This window comes from Elephas maximus, chromosome 13 (assembly GCF_024166365.1).
Source record: "Elephas maximus indicus isolate mEleMax1 chromosome 13, mEleMax1 primary haplotype, whole genome shotgun sequence".
In the NCBI taxonomy this organism is placed as follows: domain Eukaryota; kingdom Metazoa; phylum Chordata; class Mammalia; order Proboscidea; family Elephantidae; genus Elephas; species Elephas maximus.
The window spans coordinates 82,641,658-82,658,601 of record NC_064831.1 but is presented as its reverse complement, the minus strand read 5'-3'; the positions used below and the strand labels follow the sequence as shown (position 1 = coordinate 82,658,601).

Sequence of the window (16,944 nt, the reverse complement as noted above, 5' to 3'; positions counted from 1 at the left end):
ATTCATCCATTAGCCCAAATATCCTCCAACCCAGGAGGCAGTTTGTCATCCAAAGTCACAGGACTGGCTTCTTTCATGTCAAGTCCTTCTGCCCCCAAAGATGGACTGAGTTTCAGTCCAGTTCAGGTGGGTTCTCCACACCTTCTTCCTGTGGCTTATCTGCCTAATGCTACACCACACAGTTATAAATACTCAGGTCAATATATATATGCAGGTAGAGAGATATATATATTCTGGTCACTGTTTACACTTTAACAAAGAAAACCACTAGCCTGCTTGTTCTATTGTTTGTGCCACCCCGACTCCCATCTGCCCGTAGTGTAGCTGGCAGGAAATGTGAGCCACTGAGTCCCATAGGGCTCCTGCCTTACGTTGCCCCATCGCACTGGCCGACAGTCAGTTTCAAAGCCCCCTGCTCATGCAAGCTCTTGAGGGCCTTGAACTCCAAGGGCATGGTGTGGGGGCTGGCCTGGGAGGTGTAGCCGTACTTGAGGCTGTCGTAATAGTGGTACTTGACAGGGTTCTGGTTCTGATCCAGCGGAAAGGGCCAGAAGCCGTAGAGGTAGATCTCGTTGCAGAAACGCGTAGCCAGAGTATACATCAAGAGGCCAGTGGTGGGTCGTTTGATGTGGACTTTGTTGGTCAGCCAGTATCTGAAAAAAAAAAACAAACGAAAGAGAGAGGGAGAGAAAAACAAAAACCATGAGTTTGTGGAATTATCCTTCCCCGGAAGAAGATAGTTTTATCCTGCCCAGAAGCCTGCCTCCTGCCAATCAAGAATGCAGGGACCAACCAAGCTACTGATCCCTGGCCCCTTCCTCCAGTCAGGTAAACAGTAAACTGCTCCTGAAGCTGGGCACTTTCACAGACCTGGGTGTGTGGAAGTCTCCAGCCTGTCAGTATGCACGGATGCTGAGGTGAGGCTCAGAGACAATAAAGGCTTGCCCAAGGTACAAAATGGCAGGATCTGATTTGAACTTAGGCCTATGGAAATCTAAAGCAGGGTCAGCACGCTTTTTGGTAAGGGGTCAGGCGTTAAATAATTTAGGCTTTGCATCTCTGTTGCATATACTCAGCTCTGCCGTTGTAGCCCCAAATCAGCCATAAACAAACAAAAAAACGCAGCGGCCATCAAGTTGACTCTGACTCATGGCGATCCCATGTATGTCAGAGTAGAACTGTGCTCCACAGGTTTTCAATGGCTAATTTGTTGGAAGTAGATTGCCTTTCTTCTGAGGTACTTCTGGGTGGACTCGAACCAACAACCTTTTGGTTAGTAGTCAAGTGCATTAACCTTCTCCACCACCAAGGGACTCCATAGACAACACAAGTGGGTGTGGCTGGATTTGGCCCACAGTCGTAGTTTGCTGACCCCTGATAAAGCACTTGCTCTGGCCACACTGCCTTTCAGAGACCCACACTGGGCTTCCGTCTGCATATTGCCATCCTGAGTTCGGTACAAATTTACTCCCTTGCCTCTTGAGCTTCCCCGGATTTCCTTCCTTCCCTGCCTGCAGGACTGCTGTCCTCTGATACCATAGCCTGCCTTGGGCCATGTGTGACTTCACTGGAGAACTGACAGGTCACTGGACAATGGACCGCCCTGTGAGGCTGGGCACTGCCCACACTTTGTCTTCTAAAGGCCTGTCACCTGAGTCTTGCTGTGTCCACCTCTGAATCTGCCAAAGGGTAATGAGAGGAAACATGAAGGAGTGGGATGAAGGGGTCTCTGTGTTGAGTCGGGCATGGTGCTACACTTTGTACGAGGACTATCTCAGTGTACCTTAATCAAGGATGCAGGGAGGATGGTGCCTACCTCCATTTCACACCCTAGGAAATGGAAGGTCCGAGAAGGTAACTTATAAGACCTGGGTTTAGTGACGGTTCCATCACCAATTATCTGTGTGACTTTGAGCAAGTCACTTCTCCCAGCTGGACCTCTTGTTCTCATTGATGCAATGATGGGGTCACATGGGATCACCACGAGTCAAAAATTGACTCGATAGCACCTAACAACAACAAAGTGCAACGATGGAACCCAGTCCAGATGATCTCTGAGATACCCCCCAAGTGCCAACGATCCAAGACACTTTCTGCAGAAGTCAAAAGCATTAATGCTATTTGCCTTTGTTCTTGCTTTCCATTGCAGTTCTTTTCCCACGTGGATTTAGAGCTCACTGTTATGTGTACTCTAGACTATTTGTTGTAAAAATTTCCACTTAACCTATAATGAATCTCTTTAAATGCAGTGTATATGCCTTGGTGGAAAGACATACAGGCAGTCCACAGACTGAACGAGTTCCACTTCGATGTCTGTCTTTAAGTTGAATTCGTACGTAAGTTGGAACAGTTAGGTATGGTTTGTATCTAAACTGCAGGCCTGCCACGCGGGGTACAGAGGTGGTGCTTGGGGCATGCTGACGGTGGGACCAGCCCTTTCTGAGCTCCAAGGGAGGCGGGTGCGTTTGGGCTCTCTGCTCACCACTGTGGGCCAAAGCTGGGGCACCATGGCACAGAGGCCTGCCCATTGCCAGCAGTGGGCCAAGGAACCGCTGAGGCACCTGTGCGCACGGGAGAAGCGCGGGCCATTGTGGGAGCCGAGGGCCCGAACACCGAGTCATTTTTTTCCTCATAGGCTTTTCAGGGGTTGGTTTGCAACCACAGGGTGTACGTAAGTTGAATGTTTGTAACCCGGAGACTGCCTGCAATTCCTTACCGTAAATTCCTCATCACTGCATTTCCAGACCAGACACTGCCCACGTTTTTCTGTCCTTAAACAACCTCAGTAGTTCCCTGTATTAGTTTCCTAGGGCTAGCCTTAAAGTGGGTGGCTTTTAAGAACAGAAGTTTATTGCCTTACCGTTCTGGAGCCTGGAAATTGGAATTCAGGGTAAGGGTAGGGCCATGTTCTCTCTGAAGTCTCTAGGGGAAGAATCTTTCTTGTCTCTCCCAGCTTTTGGGACCCCAGGACTCCTTGCCTTGTAGATAGATGTATCTTCACACAGCTGTCCTGTCAGTCTCTCTGTGTCTCTTCTCCTCTTTTATAAGGAGGCCACTCGGGTAGGGTTAGGACCCACCTTACTCCAGTCTGATCTCATGTTAACTGATAACATCTTCAAAGACCTTCAAAGATCAAAAAAGGTCACGCTCACAGGTACATGGGTTAGGACTTCAACATAACTTTTTGGAGGGCATGTTCCAGACAGAACGGTCCCCGCCCCACATACCCTGATTTGCCTCTGTGAAAAAATTCACTCCCCAGTGGGAGTGAAGGTCAGCGCAGTTTCTGAGGTGACACCTCAGTATGGTGACGTGTGTGACTTTGTAATCAAACACACCAACTAAATTATTAACTCATGCCAGATGTAGAAGTATGCCTGACAAAAAATATTTACGTATTCCTGAAAGTTGAAACTGTTTCATGCTATTCAAAGGTGTGTGTTTGGAGGGAGGCCCCCAAGCTTTCTAGAGGCCCAAATGCCTCCTTCCTTTTGCAAAAGCCTCCTCCTGCAGTTCAAAAAAGGGAACCCCAAAACATTCCAGAAAGTCACCTTTAAACTGTTTTTGTGAAGGAGTTAGCCTTTGAATCAGAAAAGGTTCCTAATTACTTGTGTAATTTCAGTAAATCTTGTAATACTTGATATGTTCTTGTTGTGTGCTGTCGAGTTGGTTCTGGCTCATCACAACCCTATATGACAGAGTAGAACTGCCCTCACAAGGTTTTCTGAGCTATAACCTTTATGGCAGCAGATTGCCAGGTCTTTTCTTCTGCTGAGCAGCTGGTGGGTTTGAACTGCCAACCTTTTGGTTAGTAGCCAAGAGCTTAATCGTTGCGCCACCAGGACTCCGTAATAACTGATATAATAAAATGTATTTAAGGACCCCTCTCTACCTCCTAGCCCTCCTCTGTTTGTCATGCCGGGGTGATGTGAATCTTTCCCGAACCATTGCTGATGGAGGTCATGGTCACAGAGGGCCAGAGTCAGTGTGACAACGACCCTCCTAGGTGGCCCTCTAGACAAGCACCCTTGTTTCATAAGCTGGTTATTTGAAACCTCTTTCCATGCTCCTCCTCCTACCTCATCCTGTCTGGGCCAAGAAATTTTCCTGTAGCTGAATTCTCTACCCAGGAATCAGGCAGAGGTAACAAAGGTAGAGGACAGGACAATGGCTCCAGTGAGTACAAATACAACATAGTTAAAAAATAATAGGAGCAAGTGTTTGTGGCAGTACTGCAGACCTTCATCATTTCTTCTCTGCCCTGGTTAGAAGTCCCTATGGCCATAGGCCCCATCGGTGGCTCAGTGGTAGAATGCCTGCCTTCTACGCGGGAGACCTGGGTTTGCTCCCCAGCCAAGGCGTGTTGCTGTGATACAGAACAGGACTAGGAAGAAAGGCCTGGCAATCTACTTCTGAAAATCAGCCAGCGAAAGCTCTATGGATCACAATAGTCTGAGCCACAACCGATCACGGAGATGGCACAGGACTGGGCAGGTTTTGTTCCATTGCACATGGGGTCACCATATGTCAAGAACTAAGTCGATGGCAGTTAACACCAATGGCTATAGCCCAGCCCCATGACGCACCCTCCACGTTGTAGCCCTCCACACAGAAATCCAGTCATCCCTCTGCCTAAAACTTCTGCCTGCTCCAGATAAAGTCCAAGTCCCATGGCATCAAATAGAAACTCTGCAAGACCTGGCCTTTGTCTACCCTCCAACCAGCTTTACCTCGCTGCCTCCCAGACAGAATGCCTGCAGCTCCCCAAGGCACTGAGCTGTTTCATGAAGCCAGCCTCAGTAGCTCCATCTCTAGTCTCCTTTATCAAAGGTCCAAACAGGATCCTTTGTGGCTCTGCCTTGGGCTCGAACTATACTAAGTGTCTCTCCTTGGGGCACTCCATCCACTTGTGCCCCAGACCCTTTCCTGGATATGGAATGCATGGCTGCAGGGGGCAAACAGTCTCTCCCACCACGCTGGGGCTCCTGGAGGGTCATCTGTCCTGCCATCTCTGGGACACCTGTCTGGGCCTTGAGAGCAAAGACTGCTGAACAAGTGAACGGTCATTTTGGGAGTGGGAGGGAGACTTCTCAGAAGAACTCTGTGTTTGTATAGTTGGGGTATGGTACTTTCTTTTCTTTTCTTTTATACTGCTGACTTTCTATGGGCTGGGGTGGGGGGTGCATTGGGGCAGGGTACTGCTGGTCTCCAAGAGAAAGTTCTGGAGTGTGAGGGGCAGTCTATGGGCGGCATTTCCCATGGAGGCGCTGGCTGGGACTGGGCTAGATTTCTTGCTGCTCTGCTTATGCCCCTCGTGGCTTGAGGTCCCCACCTCCTCAGTCACGGGGAGACAGGGGTTAAAATGAACCCAGAAGCGCATCTGCCTTCCAAGTCAGCTCCTTCCGCCAGAACACAGAAAGGGTTTGCACTGAGGTATCATTCTGCCCCGACAGCTGCTCTTATGGAGGCTTCCAGGTTCTGGGTCCTGGGGGAGGATGTGGCCAGGCTGGACGTAGATGCAGTGCAGGGACCCTGGTGCAGGCCCCCTGGCCTGCCTGGCTCCAGGCTGACAGGGCACCCAGACACCTCTGTCCTACTTCAGACAAGGGAACTCTGTCTACAACACAGACGCTGGGAGCTACTGCCAAGTGGCAAATTGGCACTGCTCCCTGAAGGATTTGCACAAAGCTAGAGCTACTGGTTGTACCACCTGGACGTTTCCAACCGGCTGTCTGAGATCAGGGCTCTCAGATGACTGCATCTTCTCCACGCTGCTAGAGCCCATGGGCCAGGTCTAGCTGTCTGGTTTGACAGGCCCATTTCATGCCTCCTTCTCCCCTCTCCAAACTTCCAAACCGCATTTACTCAGACACTTCCCTCCCTCCCTATTGCCCAACTGAGGTCTGAACCCAATTTCAGGAACTCGCTCTCAAGCATTTTATCCAGTGTCCCCATCACTGCACCCTGTCTCTGGCACATACTTCAGGCCTCAGAGAGGGTGTGAGAAGGGACCAAACCTTCCAGCTGATAAGCGGTAGAATCGGGGCACTTCTGCAGGCCTTTTGGTTCCAAGACCACGTTCTTTCCCCAAATGGTGCAGCCTCAACAACGACATGGGCAGTGGGAGAACGTGACTGGTCTAACGTGATCGTACTAGGACTTCCCCACATCACCCTCTGCTTGTTTGCCAGCTAATATTTAGGATGTTCACTCTGCAGGATGCTTGATGCTGACTGGCGTGGGGGCTGGTTAGGTAAAGGGCCCTTCCTTAAACCACCTTGGCTGTCTGTGCTCAATGAGCTTGGGGGGATCCTCAGGACCAAAGGGAGAGACAGCAAAGGAGAAGAATCCTAGAGGGCAGTGGCTGATACCTAGATCCTCCCTGCTCCACAACAGCCTTGGCAAGTGCTCACCCAGCTTGGCTTAAACACCTCCGTGATGGGGAGCTTGCCCCATCCTGAGCTAGTCCATTACATTTTTAACTCTAACTCAGTGGCTCTTGACCTTGGCCGGACAATGGGTTCACCTGAGGAGATTTAAAAGGACCCATACCTGGGTTCCACCCCCAGGAGCAGATTGAACACGGGAGTTTTAAAAAACCACTGCAGTATGTACTTCAAATGTTTAGCCAAGGCTAAGAACTCTTGCTCTAACTAGTAAGCAGAACTATTAAAAGAACTCAAGAGTGAGGCACATTTAAAGAAAAAGAGGGGAGAAGAGTAAGAGTTATGAATAGTTGCAGACTTTTAAAGACAATTAGGCCTGGCGAACTCCAATGACTTGGTAGGGATATAACTGAATAAGCTGGGAGTTGGGATGTCTAAATGCAAAACTGACACTTGGCCTTGGTATTTTCTAAGACAATAGTGGGTGGTGGGGATTGTGGCATTCAAAGGGCAGCCAATTTTATTGTCATGTGGGAAAATCAGTCCACTGAGCCAGGTTTTTTGTTTTTTCTTTCCAAGAGTACCAAAAATCGGAAATTGCGTGCAAAATTCTCCAAATTTGTAAATGTTGGTAACTAATTAAACAAATTTTAAAACATCGTTCGAGGTCCTCATGAGTGAGCCAAACAGATCATGTCTAAGGGAAATCCACGGGCCTCCACTTCCAGTTTATAGAGAAAATGAGCAACACAGCTAGCTGGGACAAGATGCAGGCCTCCCTGACCCCTGGTCCTTGGGCATTTTTCACCCCATGTTGACTCCGGTAGGCTGGGGCGGGGAGTGAGCTGGCTATAGCTGTGGCTGGTGCCACTCTGGGACATGTGAGCCACGGCACACGGTGGCATTAGAACACCTGATTGACATTCGCTCCCTGAACGAATTCAAGCCCTACTACCGGACAGATACCATATCAGGGATTTGTGGTTTGTTTGTTTTCTGATAGTGAGGTCTGAGCACGGGAAGGCTTTCAGAAATGAATTTCTTCTCAAGCTATCAACACTCTGCCTAGAAAGGGCGAGAAAAGAATTTGATCAGCGGTGAAACATCCAAGTAGCTCCTAGGTGTGTCTGAGGATTACACAGCCATGTGTTGGCCCTTTATGTGTGCTGTTTCCTTCACCAAGATGCCTGTCCCCAACATGTCCCTACTCCACCCAAACTAAGCACAAGAATCATGCCTTCCTGGAAGCCTTCCCTTTGTTTACCCTTCTCTCCCTGGATCAGACTGAATGAATCACCTCTACCTATCATAAGTGGAAACCCTGGTGGTATAGTGGTTAAGAGCTATGGCTGCTAACCAAAAGGTCAGCAGTTCAAATCCATCAGGCTCTCCTTAGAAACCGTATGGGGCTGTGTCCTATAGGGTTGCTATGAGTTAGAATCGACTCGACAGCAACAGTTTTTTTTTTTTTTTTACCGATCATGAAAACAGCTACCTGGCCAACTGACTGGAAAAGATCCCTATTTGTGCCCATTCCAAAGGAAAATGATCCAACAGAATGCAGAAATTATCAAACAATATCATTAATATCACACACAAGAAAAATTTTGCTGAAGATCATTCAAAAACAGTTGTAGCAGTACATCAACAGGGAACTGCCAGAATGTCAAGCTGGATTCAGAAAAGGACTTGGACTGGGGGATATCATTGCTGATGTCAGATGGATCTTGGCTGAAAGCAGAGAATACCAGAAATATGTTTTTTACCTGTGTTTTATTGACTATGCTAAGGCATTTAACTGCGTGGATCTTAACAAATTACCAATAACATGACAAAAATTGGAAATTTCAGAACACTTCATTGTGCTCGTGAGGAACCTATACATAGACCAAGAGATAGTCATCCCAACAGAACAAGGGAATACTGCATAGTTGAAAGTCAGGAAAGGTGTGTGTCAGGGGTGTATCCTTTCACCATACTTACTCAATCTGTATGCTGAGCAAATAATCCAAGAAGCTGGACTGTATGAAGAAGAACGCAGCATCAGGATTGGAAGAAGGCTCATTAACAACCTGTGATATGCAGATGACACAACCTGGCTTGTGGAAAGTGAAGAGGACCTGAAGTACTGATGAAGATCAGAGACTACAGCCTTCTGTATGGATTACACCTTAACATAAAGAAAACAAAAATTCTCACAACTGGATGAATAAGCAACATCATGATAAATGGAGAGAAGATTGAAGTTGTCAAGGATTTCATTTTGCTTGGATCCGCAACTAATGCCCATGGAAGCAGCAGTCAAGAAATCAAATGATGTATATTGCACTGGGCAAATTTGCTGCAAAAGACCTCTTTAAAGTGTTAAAAAGCAAAGATGTCGCTTTGAGGACTAGGGTGCGCTTGCCCCAAGCCATGGTATTTTTAATCGTCTCATATGCATGCAAAAGCTGGACAATGAATAAGGAAGACCAAAGAAGAAATGATGCCTTTGAATTATGATGTTGGTGAAGAATATTGAATATACCATGGGCTGTGAGAAGAGAGAACAAATCTATCTTGGAAGAAGTACAGCCAAAATGCTCTTTAGAAGCTAAGATGGTGAGGCTTTGTCTCATGTCCTTTGGGCATGTTATCAGGAGGGAACGAGTCCCTGGAGAAGGACATCATGTTTGGTAAAGTAGAGGGTCAGTGAAAGAGAGGAAGACCTTCAATGAGATGGATTAACACAGTGGCTAAAACAATGGGCTCAAGCACCGCAACAATTGTGAGGATGGCACAGGGCCAGCCAGTGTTTCATTCTGTTGCATGTAGGGTCACTATGATTCGGAACTGACTTGACGGTACCTAACAACAACAACCTAACATGAGTCCTTGGGTGGTACAATGGTTAACTGGTGGTACAATGGTTGACTGCTAGACAAAAGGTTGACGGTTTGAGTCTACCCTGAAGTACTCTGGAAGAGTGGCCTAGAGGTCTAGTTCTGAAAAAAATTAGGCTTTGAAAACCTTGTGGAGCACAGCACTACTCTGATACAAAAAGTCAGAGTCAATTCGATGGAAACTGTTTTTTGTTTTGCTTTGTCTTGTTTTAATCTATTATGAGATTTGTTTCTCCGTCTCTTATTGTGCTTATCAGCTTGGGCTGATAATTCATTACTGTGTGTATTGGTCTCCAACAGGAATCTGTACTATGATCTCTAAGAGAGCAGAGGCCATGCCTTATACTCCTTAGAAAGGGAATTGAAAGGCACCTGCCTTGGTGCCTGGTGCATAGAAGGCCCTGTGGCAGATATTGGTGCTCAAAAAATATTCCATACACTCTCCTACATTTCCCAGCTTCCTTTGTAATTAGGCTGAGTTCATGTGACCAGTTCTGGCCAATAGGCTATGAGAAGAAATGCGTCACTTCTGTGCCAACGTTCTTTAAGCATGGGTTCTTCCACTTTCTTTTCCCTGCCTCAAAGAACTTCAAAGCCTCAGGTTATGATGGTGTCCTTATAAGATGGGAGAATCCTAGATCCCTGAGTCACTGGTTGGAAGAGAGCATCTTGAGTCAACCCACATCGCACTTTACCAGAGTGAGAAATAAACAGCTGTGCTAAACCACTGGGATTTCAGGGTTTGTTACTGTAGCATAGCCTGAAATTGATGATCCTGACTAATGTTGTGCTCAGCCAATGTTTGATTCCTACAGAACTAAAAAATGGAAAGAAGTGGAAAAGAAGAAAGGGAAAAGCTAGCAATGCAAGCAGCTGTGATTGTGGGTGGCTAGGACAGCAATAAAGATGCCCAACCTGTCAGATTGATGCCAGGCTTTTCCCCTAGACTCGCTAACTGGGAAAGGTGTTAACAGCAAATGAAGTTCCAGAATGAGCCGTGAGCTGAGTGGCACAGAGGGACCCCATTATTTCCTATTCTGCCTCGGCAGGTAAACAAGAACTCCTGAGCGATGTCTGATGGGGACACGGGGCCGTCGGTTGATGAGCAGCTTGTGATAGAAGCTGACTGAGTTATGCAGGAACAAATCACTCTTGATTTCCTTTATGTCTCCTTAGTCGCGTTGGGCATCTTGTAGACGATTGCTTTCCTTAGGATAACAGCTGGATGTTAAAACAGAAACTAATTAATTGTGCCTTCCCAAATGAGGTTAGCTGGTGCATCCGGGATGTTGTATTGACAATGCACCTTTAATATCTCAGTCCTGAGATTTTAATTAGAAGGCAACGTCATCTCAAAGAAGGCAGTAATTATTTTCCAAATTGGCTACCCCAGTTGCCATGACTGTTAATCACTGTATTTTATGAGACTAAAAAACCAAACCCACTGCCATCGAGTCGATTCCGACTCATCGAGACCCTATAGGACAGAGTAGAGCTGCCCAGTAGAATTTCCAAGGAGCGCCTGGAGGATTCAAACTGCCAACCTCTTGGTTAGCAGCTGTAGCACTTAACCACGGCACCACCAGGGTTTCCTTTATGAGACTGGGCAGTAATAAATGAGGATTGCCAAAATCATCTCCAAAGTATATTCGTTCTTCTCGCTGGATTCCTAGGCTCTGGACATGGCAAGGATGGTGGCTGCCACTATTGGAAAAGGCGACAAAAAGGGTTTTCTCAAGATGCTAGAAGTGCTTCGTGGGATGGAGATAGCTCACATGTCCTTGAGAAGCAGGGATATTTCACTGGTGGTTGTCAAGAGATACTGGGTGAAGCAAAGCAGGGGACAGAACTCTCTGATTCCTGTTCCCCTGTCATCCATATAAGTAGCCTTGGCCCTGACCTGTGGGGGCCCTGATCTGGGGGCCCCCACTGCCCACTGCTCTTTCCTTGGGAGCACTGTCCAGGGCTCTGACGTCCTGGGAGATTTCTCAGGATGAAGCTGCCCAGCTTCGTAGTAATAGTTGGGGGTTTTGTCCAGAATCTGGGGCTGGAACGCACAGCCAGTCCAGCTGTGGGGATGCTCACGGCTGATTCCTGGTCCCCAGGCCTCCAGGCTTACCCAGCCAGTGCTCTACCTCAAGTCAGCCAGGCTAACCTCAAATCTGACCATGCCACTGAAAACTCTCCAGTGACTCCTGATGGCTACAGGACACAATCTAATTGTCTCAGCAGGGCTTGGGAAGCCCTTGTGACCTAGGCCTGCAGATCTCTCCACTGTGTAGTGTGCACGGCCACTCTGCCCCAAGAACTTCTTCCCTTTCTTCCAATACACCACCACATCCCCTGAGCTCCCAGCTCCCAGTTCCTTCTCATGAGCTCAGCTTCCATGCCACTTCCTGCAGGAAGCCTTCCCGGACCTCCCTTGATGGTTTTGTGCCCCATGTGTTATTCTTTCCCTATTATAGTACTTGTCATGCTACATTATAATGACTTGTTGGCTTGTCTTTCTCCTTTTCTACAATTGTCAATTCTCTGAGCAAGGGGACTGGCTTCCTGCTTCTTAGTCACTGTATATCCCCAGAGCCCAGCGGTGTACAAGCCAAAGCAGGTCCTCCACATATCTGTAGTTAATGAAACTGTGAAAAAAACAAAAACAAAAACAAAAAACTAGAAAGCAGAGGCCAGGGTGGACTTTGGAGCACTGTCAGAAGAGATGAGCGAGCCCAGCCTCATTCTAGACCCGTCTAGGCAGCCACTAGGTCTGTACATCTGAAAGGCAGGCTAACAGCACCCTAGATAACAAGTGGCCAAAAGAAAAGAAAATAGGTGATGTTGGTTACTCCCCAGGGGTTCCCCTGGCTACAGGGTGGGCTTGTGAAGGAGCCGAGAGACTGCAGCTTGTACACAGGTATGGCCTCTGTCCTCAGAGGCTCAGCAGGACCATTTCCGGAGGGTTTAAAGGCTCTGAAATTTAAATTGATGCTGCTGCAAACAGGAAAAACAAAACAAACAAAAAAGAAATGGCAACAACATTTGATCTCATTCATGACTAAAGGAATCCAATTTCAAACAACAATAAGATGCAATGGTTCACTGAATTGGCAAAGATAAAAAATGTGGATAACACACCATGTTGGTGAGGTTATGGGAAAACAAGCATTTTCAATACTTCATTGGTGGAGGTGTAGATCTGTACCTACCTCTAAAAAAAAAAAAAGGACAATTTGGCAAGGTCTATGGAAACTAAGGAAACCCTGGTGGTGTAGTGGTTAAGTGCTACGGCTGCTAACCAAAGGGTCGGCAGTTTGAATCCTCCAGGCGCTCCTTGGAAACTCTATGGGGCAGTTCTACTGTGTCCTATAAGGTCGCTAGGAGTCGGAATCGACTCGATGGCACTGGGTTTGGTTTTTTTTTATGGAAACTAACGATGCCATATAGCCATCTCCCTTTTTAGCAACTGCGCTTAAAGCAAACCCTGTTGTTGTTAGGTGCTTTCGAGTTGTTTCCGACTATAGTGACCCCATATGACAGAATAGAACTGCCCCATAGGGTGCTGTAATCTTTGTGGAAGCAGATCACCAGGTCTGTCTCCCGAAGAGTCACTGGGCAGGTTCAAACCGCCAACCTTTCAGTTAGCAGCTGAGCACTTAACCTTGTGCCACCAGAGTACCTTCTAGCAAACCTAGAGATACACACATTTGCACACATCAGTACAAGGTGTTCACTGTAACTCTGAGTAGGTCAGCAAAAGATTGGAGACAACTGCAATACCCACCAATGGCTTCTGATGATAGAAATTACAGTGCAGATGCACAGCGGAGCACTTGGCAGCTGAGAAAGAGAACAAGGCGGTATGTGTTCTTCTAGAATAATTTCCAGAATAAAGCAAGGTGCAGTGCTTAAAACAGGCTCCCTTCTGTGTAAAAAGGGATATTTCTGGAAAGTTGCACACACAGAACACCACTAGCAGGTGAGGAAGGACGGGGGGCTGGGACGAAGACTTACATTTCACTTTAGATGCTTTTATGCTATTTGGACTTTTCCTTTTACTGTACACATTGCTTTGGTTTGTTTGTTTTTTCAAAGAGAGAGACAATTCATTAAAAAAAAAAAACCAGTGCCTTATAGCTATCTGTGCTTTAAGCCCACAGACCTTTTCCCCTTTCTTCTCACGTAGCACCATGGAACAGGCTTCCAGAAAGGCGAATCCAGTTTGCCCCAGTCCCTTTCCATTGCAAGAGACTGAGGCCCAGGGAGGGGGACGACTGGCCTAGGGACACACTCTCTGGACAGTGGCAGACATGTCCAGGAGGCACACCTCCAGCCTGCCCTGCTCGCCCTTTATTCTTTGTACCTTGGTTACCCTCTCCCGGGGCCCTCAGGTTTCTGCTCCCTGCTGACAGGTGAAGGGCCTGCTCTGCCGATGTGCCCCTCTAGCCCTGGTGGAGATGTGAGCTGCGTCAGGGCCATCCTGAGGCCCAGGCTCAGCACCAGTTCACTGTCCTTCTCTACACAAAGCCTGTGGGCTGGATGGGCCCTCGGGCATCTTCCTGGCCGAGGCGCCACCCTCTGTGTGGGTGACAGCCTCCCCCATTGTCGTAATTGAATTAGGGCCATGCACTACCAGCTGCCAGTATGGTTTCCCACTTCCTGAGGCCATACTCAATTGCCTCAGTGGGTGTCTCTTCCCCTCTGTTGCTCACTCTCCTTGTCAACAGCTAGCCAGGGTGCTGTGCTGCTCCGAGGCAGGCAGAGCCAGAGGGTCCTGGGAAAGCCGCTCAGGCTGGAGCAGGGGCTGAAGCCGCGTTGTTGGCACCAGAGGCTGGGCCCTGCCGGCTGCTGGTGAGAGCTGGAGGGCAGGCCGGCTGCTCAGGGCCTCTGTGCCACACTCCACCTCTCTCTGCAATGTCTGCATCTGCCAACATCTCAGATGGGCAGCAGTCTTGAGAGTGCCCTGTAGGTTAGAGCGACAGTCCCAGCACAGACATGTTGAACTAAAGAATCTCAGAGAGGGAAGGGAGGCCATCTAACTGACTGTCCTGTGGCATGGATTTCCCTCTCCACGTCCCCCGGAAGGGGCATTCCTGGCTGCCTGAACACCTTCAAGGATGCTGAGCTCACCAGATCTTCAGAGGCGGCCAATCTTTATTTGATCTTTATTTGCTGGAATGTTTTTTGCAGTTTCCAGATGAACCTCAGCATTCTGTAGGTCCTCCTCTCCCAGCCCTACACCAGGCCAAATCTACGAGCCCCTCAAGGACAGGTTGTTGCTGTTAACTGCCGTCGAGTCAGCCCCTGACTTACGGTGACCCCGCACAATGGAATGAAACGTTGCCCACCCTGCACCATCTCCAGGACCAACTGCGGATTGGACCGTTGTGATCCATAAGGTTTTCACTGGCTGATTTTCAGAAGTAGGTCACCAGGCCTTTCTTCCTACTCCATCCTAGTCTGGAAGTGCGGTCAAAACCTATTTAGCATCATCATAGTAACATGCAAGCCTCCCCTGACAGATGGGTGGTGACTGCTCATGGGGTATATTGGTTGACAAGTCAACTTTTGAATTTCTCTGCCACTGTGGTCCCTCTCCAGTCCTGGTACCCAAAACTGAATGTGATTCTCCAAATGGGATTTGACCAGGCAGAGAAAACAAGGCCACTGCTGACTTCAGGTGCTGTGAGCTAAGATCATTTGATCCTTCTGAGCAACCACGGCTTGCTATGACTGGCACCGTTCGTCCCTCTGGACTTGCACAATTGCTTTGAACCTAAGTAGAGAATCTTGCGTTTGTCCATATGAACTCTCTTCCTCTTAGATTGGCTCATTGCTTCAGCCAGTCACTAGAAATTTGGATTCACTCTGTGGCTGCAAATATTCCCTACCCCCTCCCCCCCCAAATCATAAAACCAGTCCACAGTTGCCATGGAGTTGATTCGCATTCATGGTGAACCCATGTGTGTCAGAGTAGAACTGTGCTCCATAGAGTTTTCAATGGCTGAAATTTTGGAAGTAGATTGCCAGACCTTTCTTTCAAGGCACCTCTGGGTGGACTTGAACCTCCAACCTTTTGGTTAGCAGCTGAACACATTAACCATTTGCACCACCGAGGGCACCTGGAAAAGTCATGTGAACTTGCTAAGCAGACCATCACTGCCCTCATTTAAATCAGTGATAAAAATAGGGACAGGAATAGAGGCTGGTAGCAGGCTCACAGAGAACTCCTTGAGGTTAACATGGGTCTAATTAATTAGTGCCCTTTGGGAGTCAGTGGTCGACAGTAGGGATCTATCTGGCAATGCTATGAGAAGGCGCACAGTGGGAAGAGTAGAGACCTTTGAAGCCTTTACCTTCCCTCCTTGCCATGTTGCATCACCAACTTTGATGTACAGACACCACTTCTCCAGTGTGGCGACCCCTGCCCACTGAGCTCAGTGGGCCCCCAATCCAGAACTGAATAGGTGCAAATTTCTGCTGCAGTGGTGCACTACATTAGAGTCAGATAATATGGTTCAGCTCTTGGCTCTGCCAGTTACTGGCTGGGCGACCTCGCACAAACCACCCAACTAGACTGAACATCAAGTTCCCATTTGCAAAATGAAGATACTAGGGTTCTCAAAAGTCCCCCCTCTCTCCACACACTCCACAGACAGGTGGTTTATTGGGCAATGGATTTTTAAAAAAGGAAACAAGATCGTTCTGTAAATCGTAGTCCAAGACAGAGGCGAGCCCTTCCTCTTATCACAGATGTTGCCCCCCTTCTCGCTGGCACCCTTACTGGAGCCTGCACCCTACAAGGTCCATGGTCCTGTGGAGGGAGAGATTCATTGGCAGAAATCCATTCCAACGCACCTGAAGCCCCTCTCACCAATTCCTCCTCCGCTTGCTAAAAGCACAGACCCACCCCAACCTTCTCTCCTGTACTTTTTCCTCCCGGGAGTTCCTGCAGAGGAAGATGTTACAGTCTCAGGATTAGCAGCCTGTTTGTTTAAAGGGCTGATTATTGGAGCTTAGTGCTATTTTGACAGATGAAAGTGAGTCGATTATATGGCTGGAAATAGCTCTGGCTTCCTAGGCTCCTTCCAGGTGGTTGCCCATTCTTGTCCAAGGCATTTTTTTCTCTGTTCACCAAAAGGCAGTCCATTCCCTTCTTTTATTCCCCCGGACCCCCAAAACATCTAGGGAGATACAATGAGTGGCACTGAGCCTAAGTCCATGGGATCTGAGCTGCTGTGGCAGACTCACTCTGTGACGGGGTGGCGTGTGAGGTTGCTGGCGTGGCGTTGGCAGGTAGACCTCCAGGGTAAGGAATGTGGCTCCAGGGGGCTCTGTGTCCAAACAGGTGTCACCCTGGCTCCATCAGCCACAGTGCAGCAGTTTCTTACTGAGCCTCTCTCTAGGTCTTTCTTGGGGGCAGTGAGTTTCGCATGTCAACACCCACCATCGTGAGACCAGTGCTGGCATGGGTGTGGGTGCTGCAAGAGTCACCTCTATGAGGATGACAAGAGTCCTTTGTGGGTGGCTCAGGGGGCTTCCTAGGGTCTCAGTGAGTTATGTTAACGCCCAGTGAAGAGCATTCTAATGTCCCGCGGTCAGCAGGGAGTTTGTACCCTGGGCCCCTTCATGAGCCCAGAGCAGGATTGTGGTCAGCTGCGTGGTCAGATGGGCAACTGGCTGCA

The 16,944-nt window shown here is 48.3% G+C and overlaps 1 protein-coding gene across 2 annotated transcripts in view; it reads right to left on the bottom strand.

Moving 5' to 3' along the window:
* Positions 1-367: 367 nt before the first annotated feature.
* Positions 368-16,944, bottom strand: part of ST8SIA2 (ST8 alpha-N-acetyl-neuraminide alpha-2,8-sialyltransferase 2) — an 87,078-nt gene continuing 70,501 nt past the window's right edge. For both annotated transcript variants that reach the window (XM_049905727.1, XM_049905728.1), the window contains one exon: positions 368-653. In XM_049905727.1, coding sequence (XP_049761684.1) covers positions 368-653 — 286 coding nt within the window. The remainder of the gene's footprint in view (positions 654-16,944) is intronic.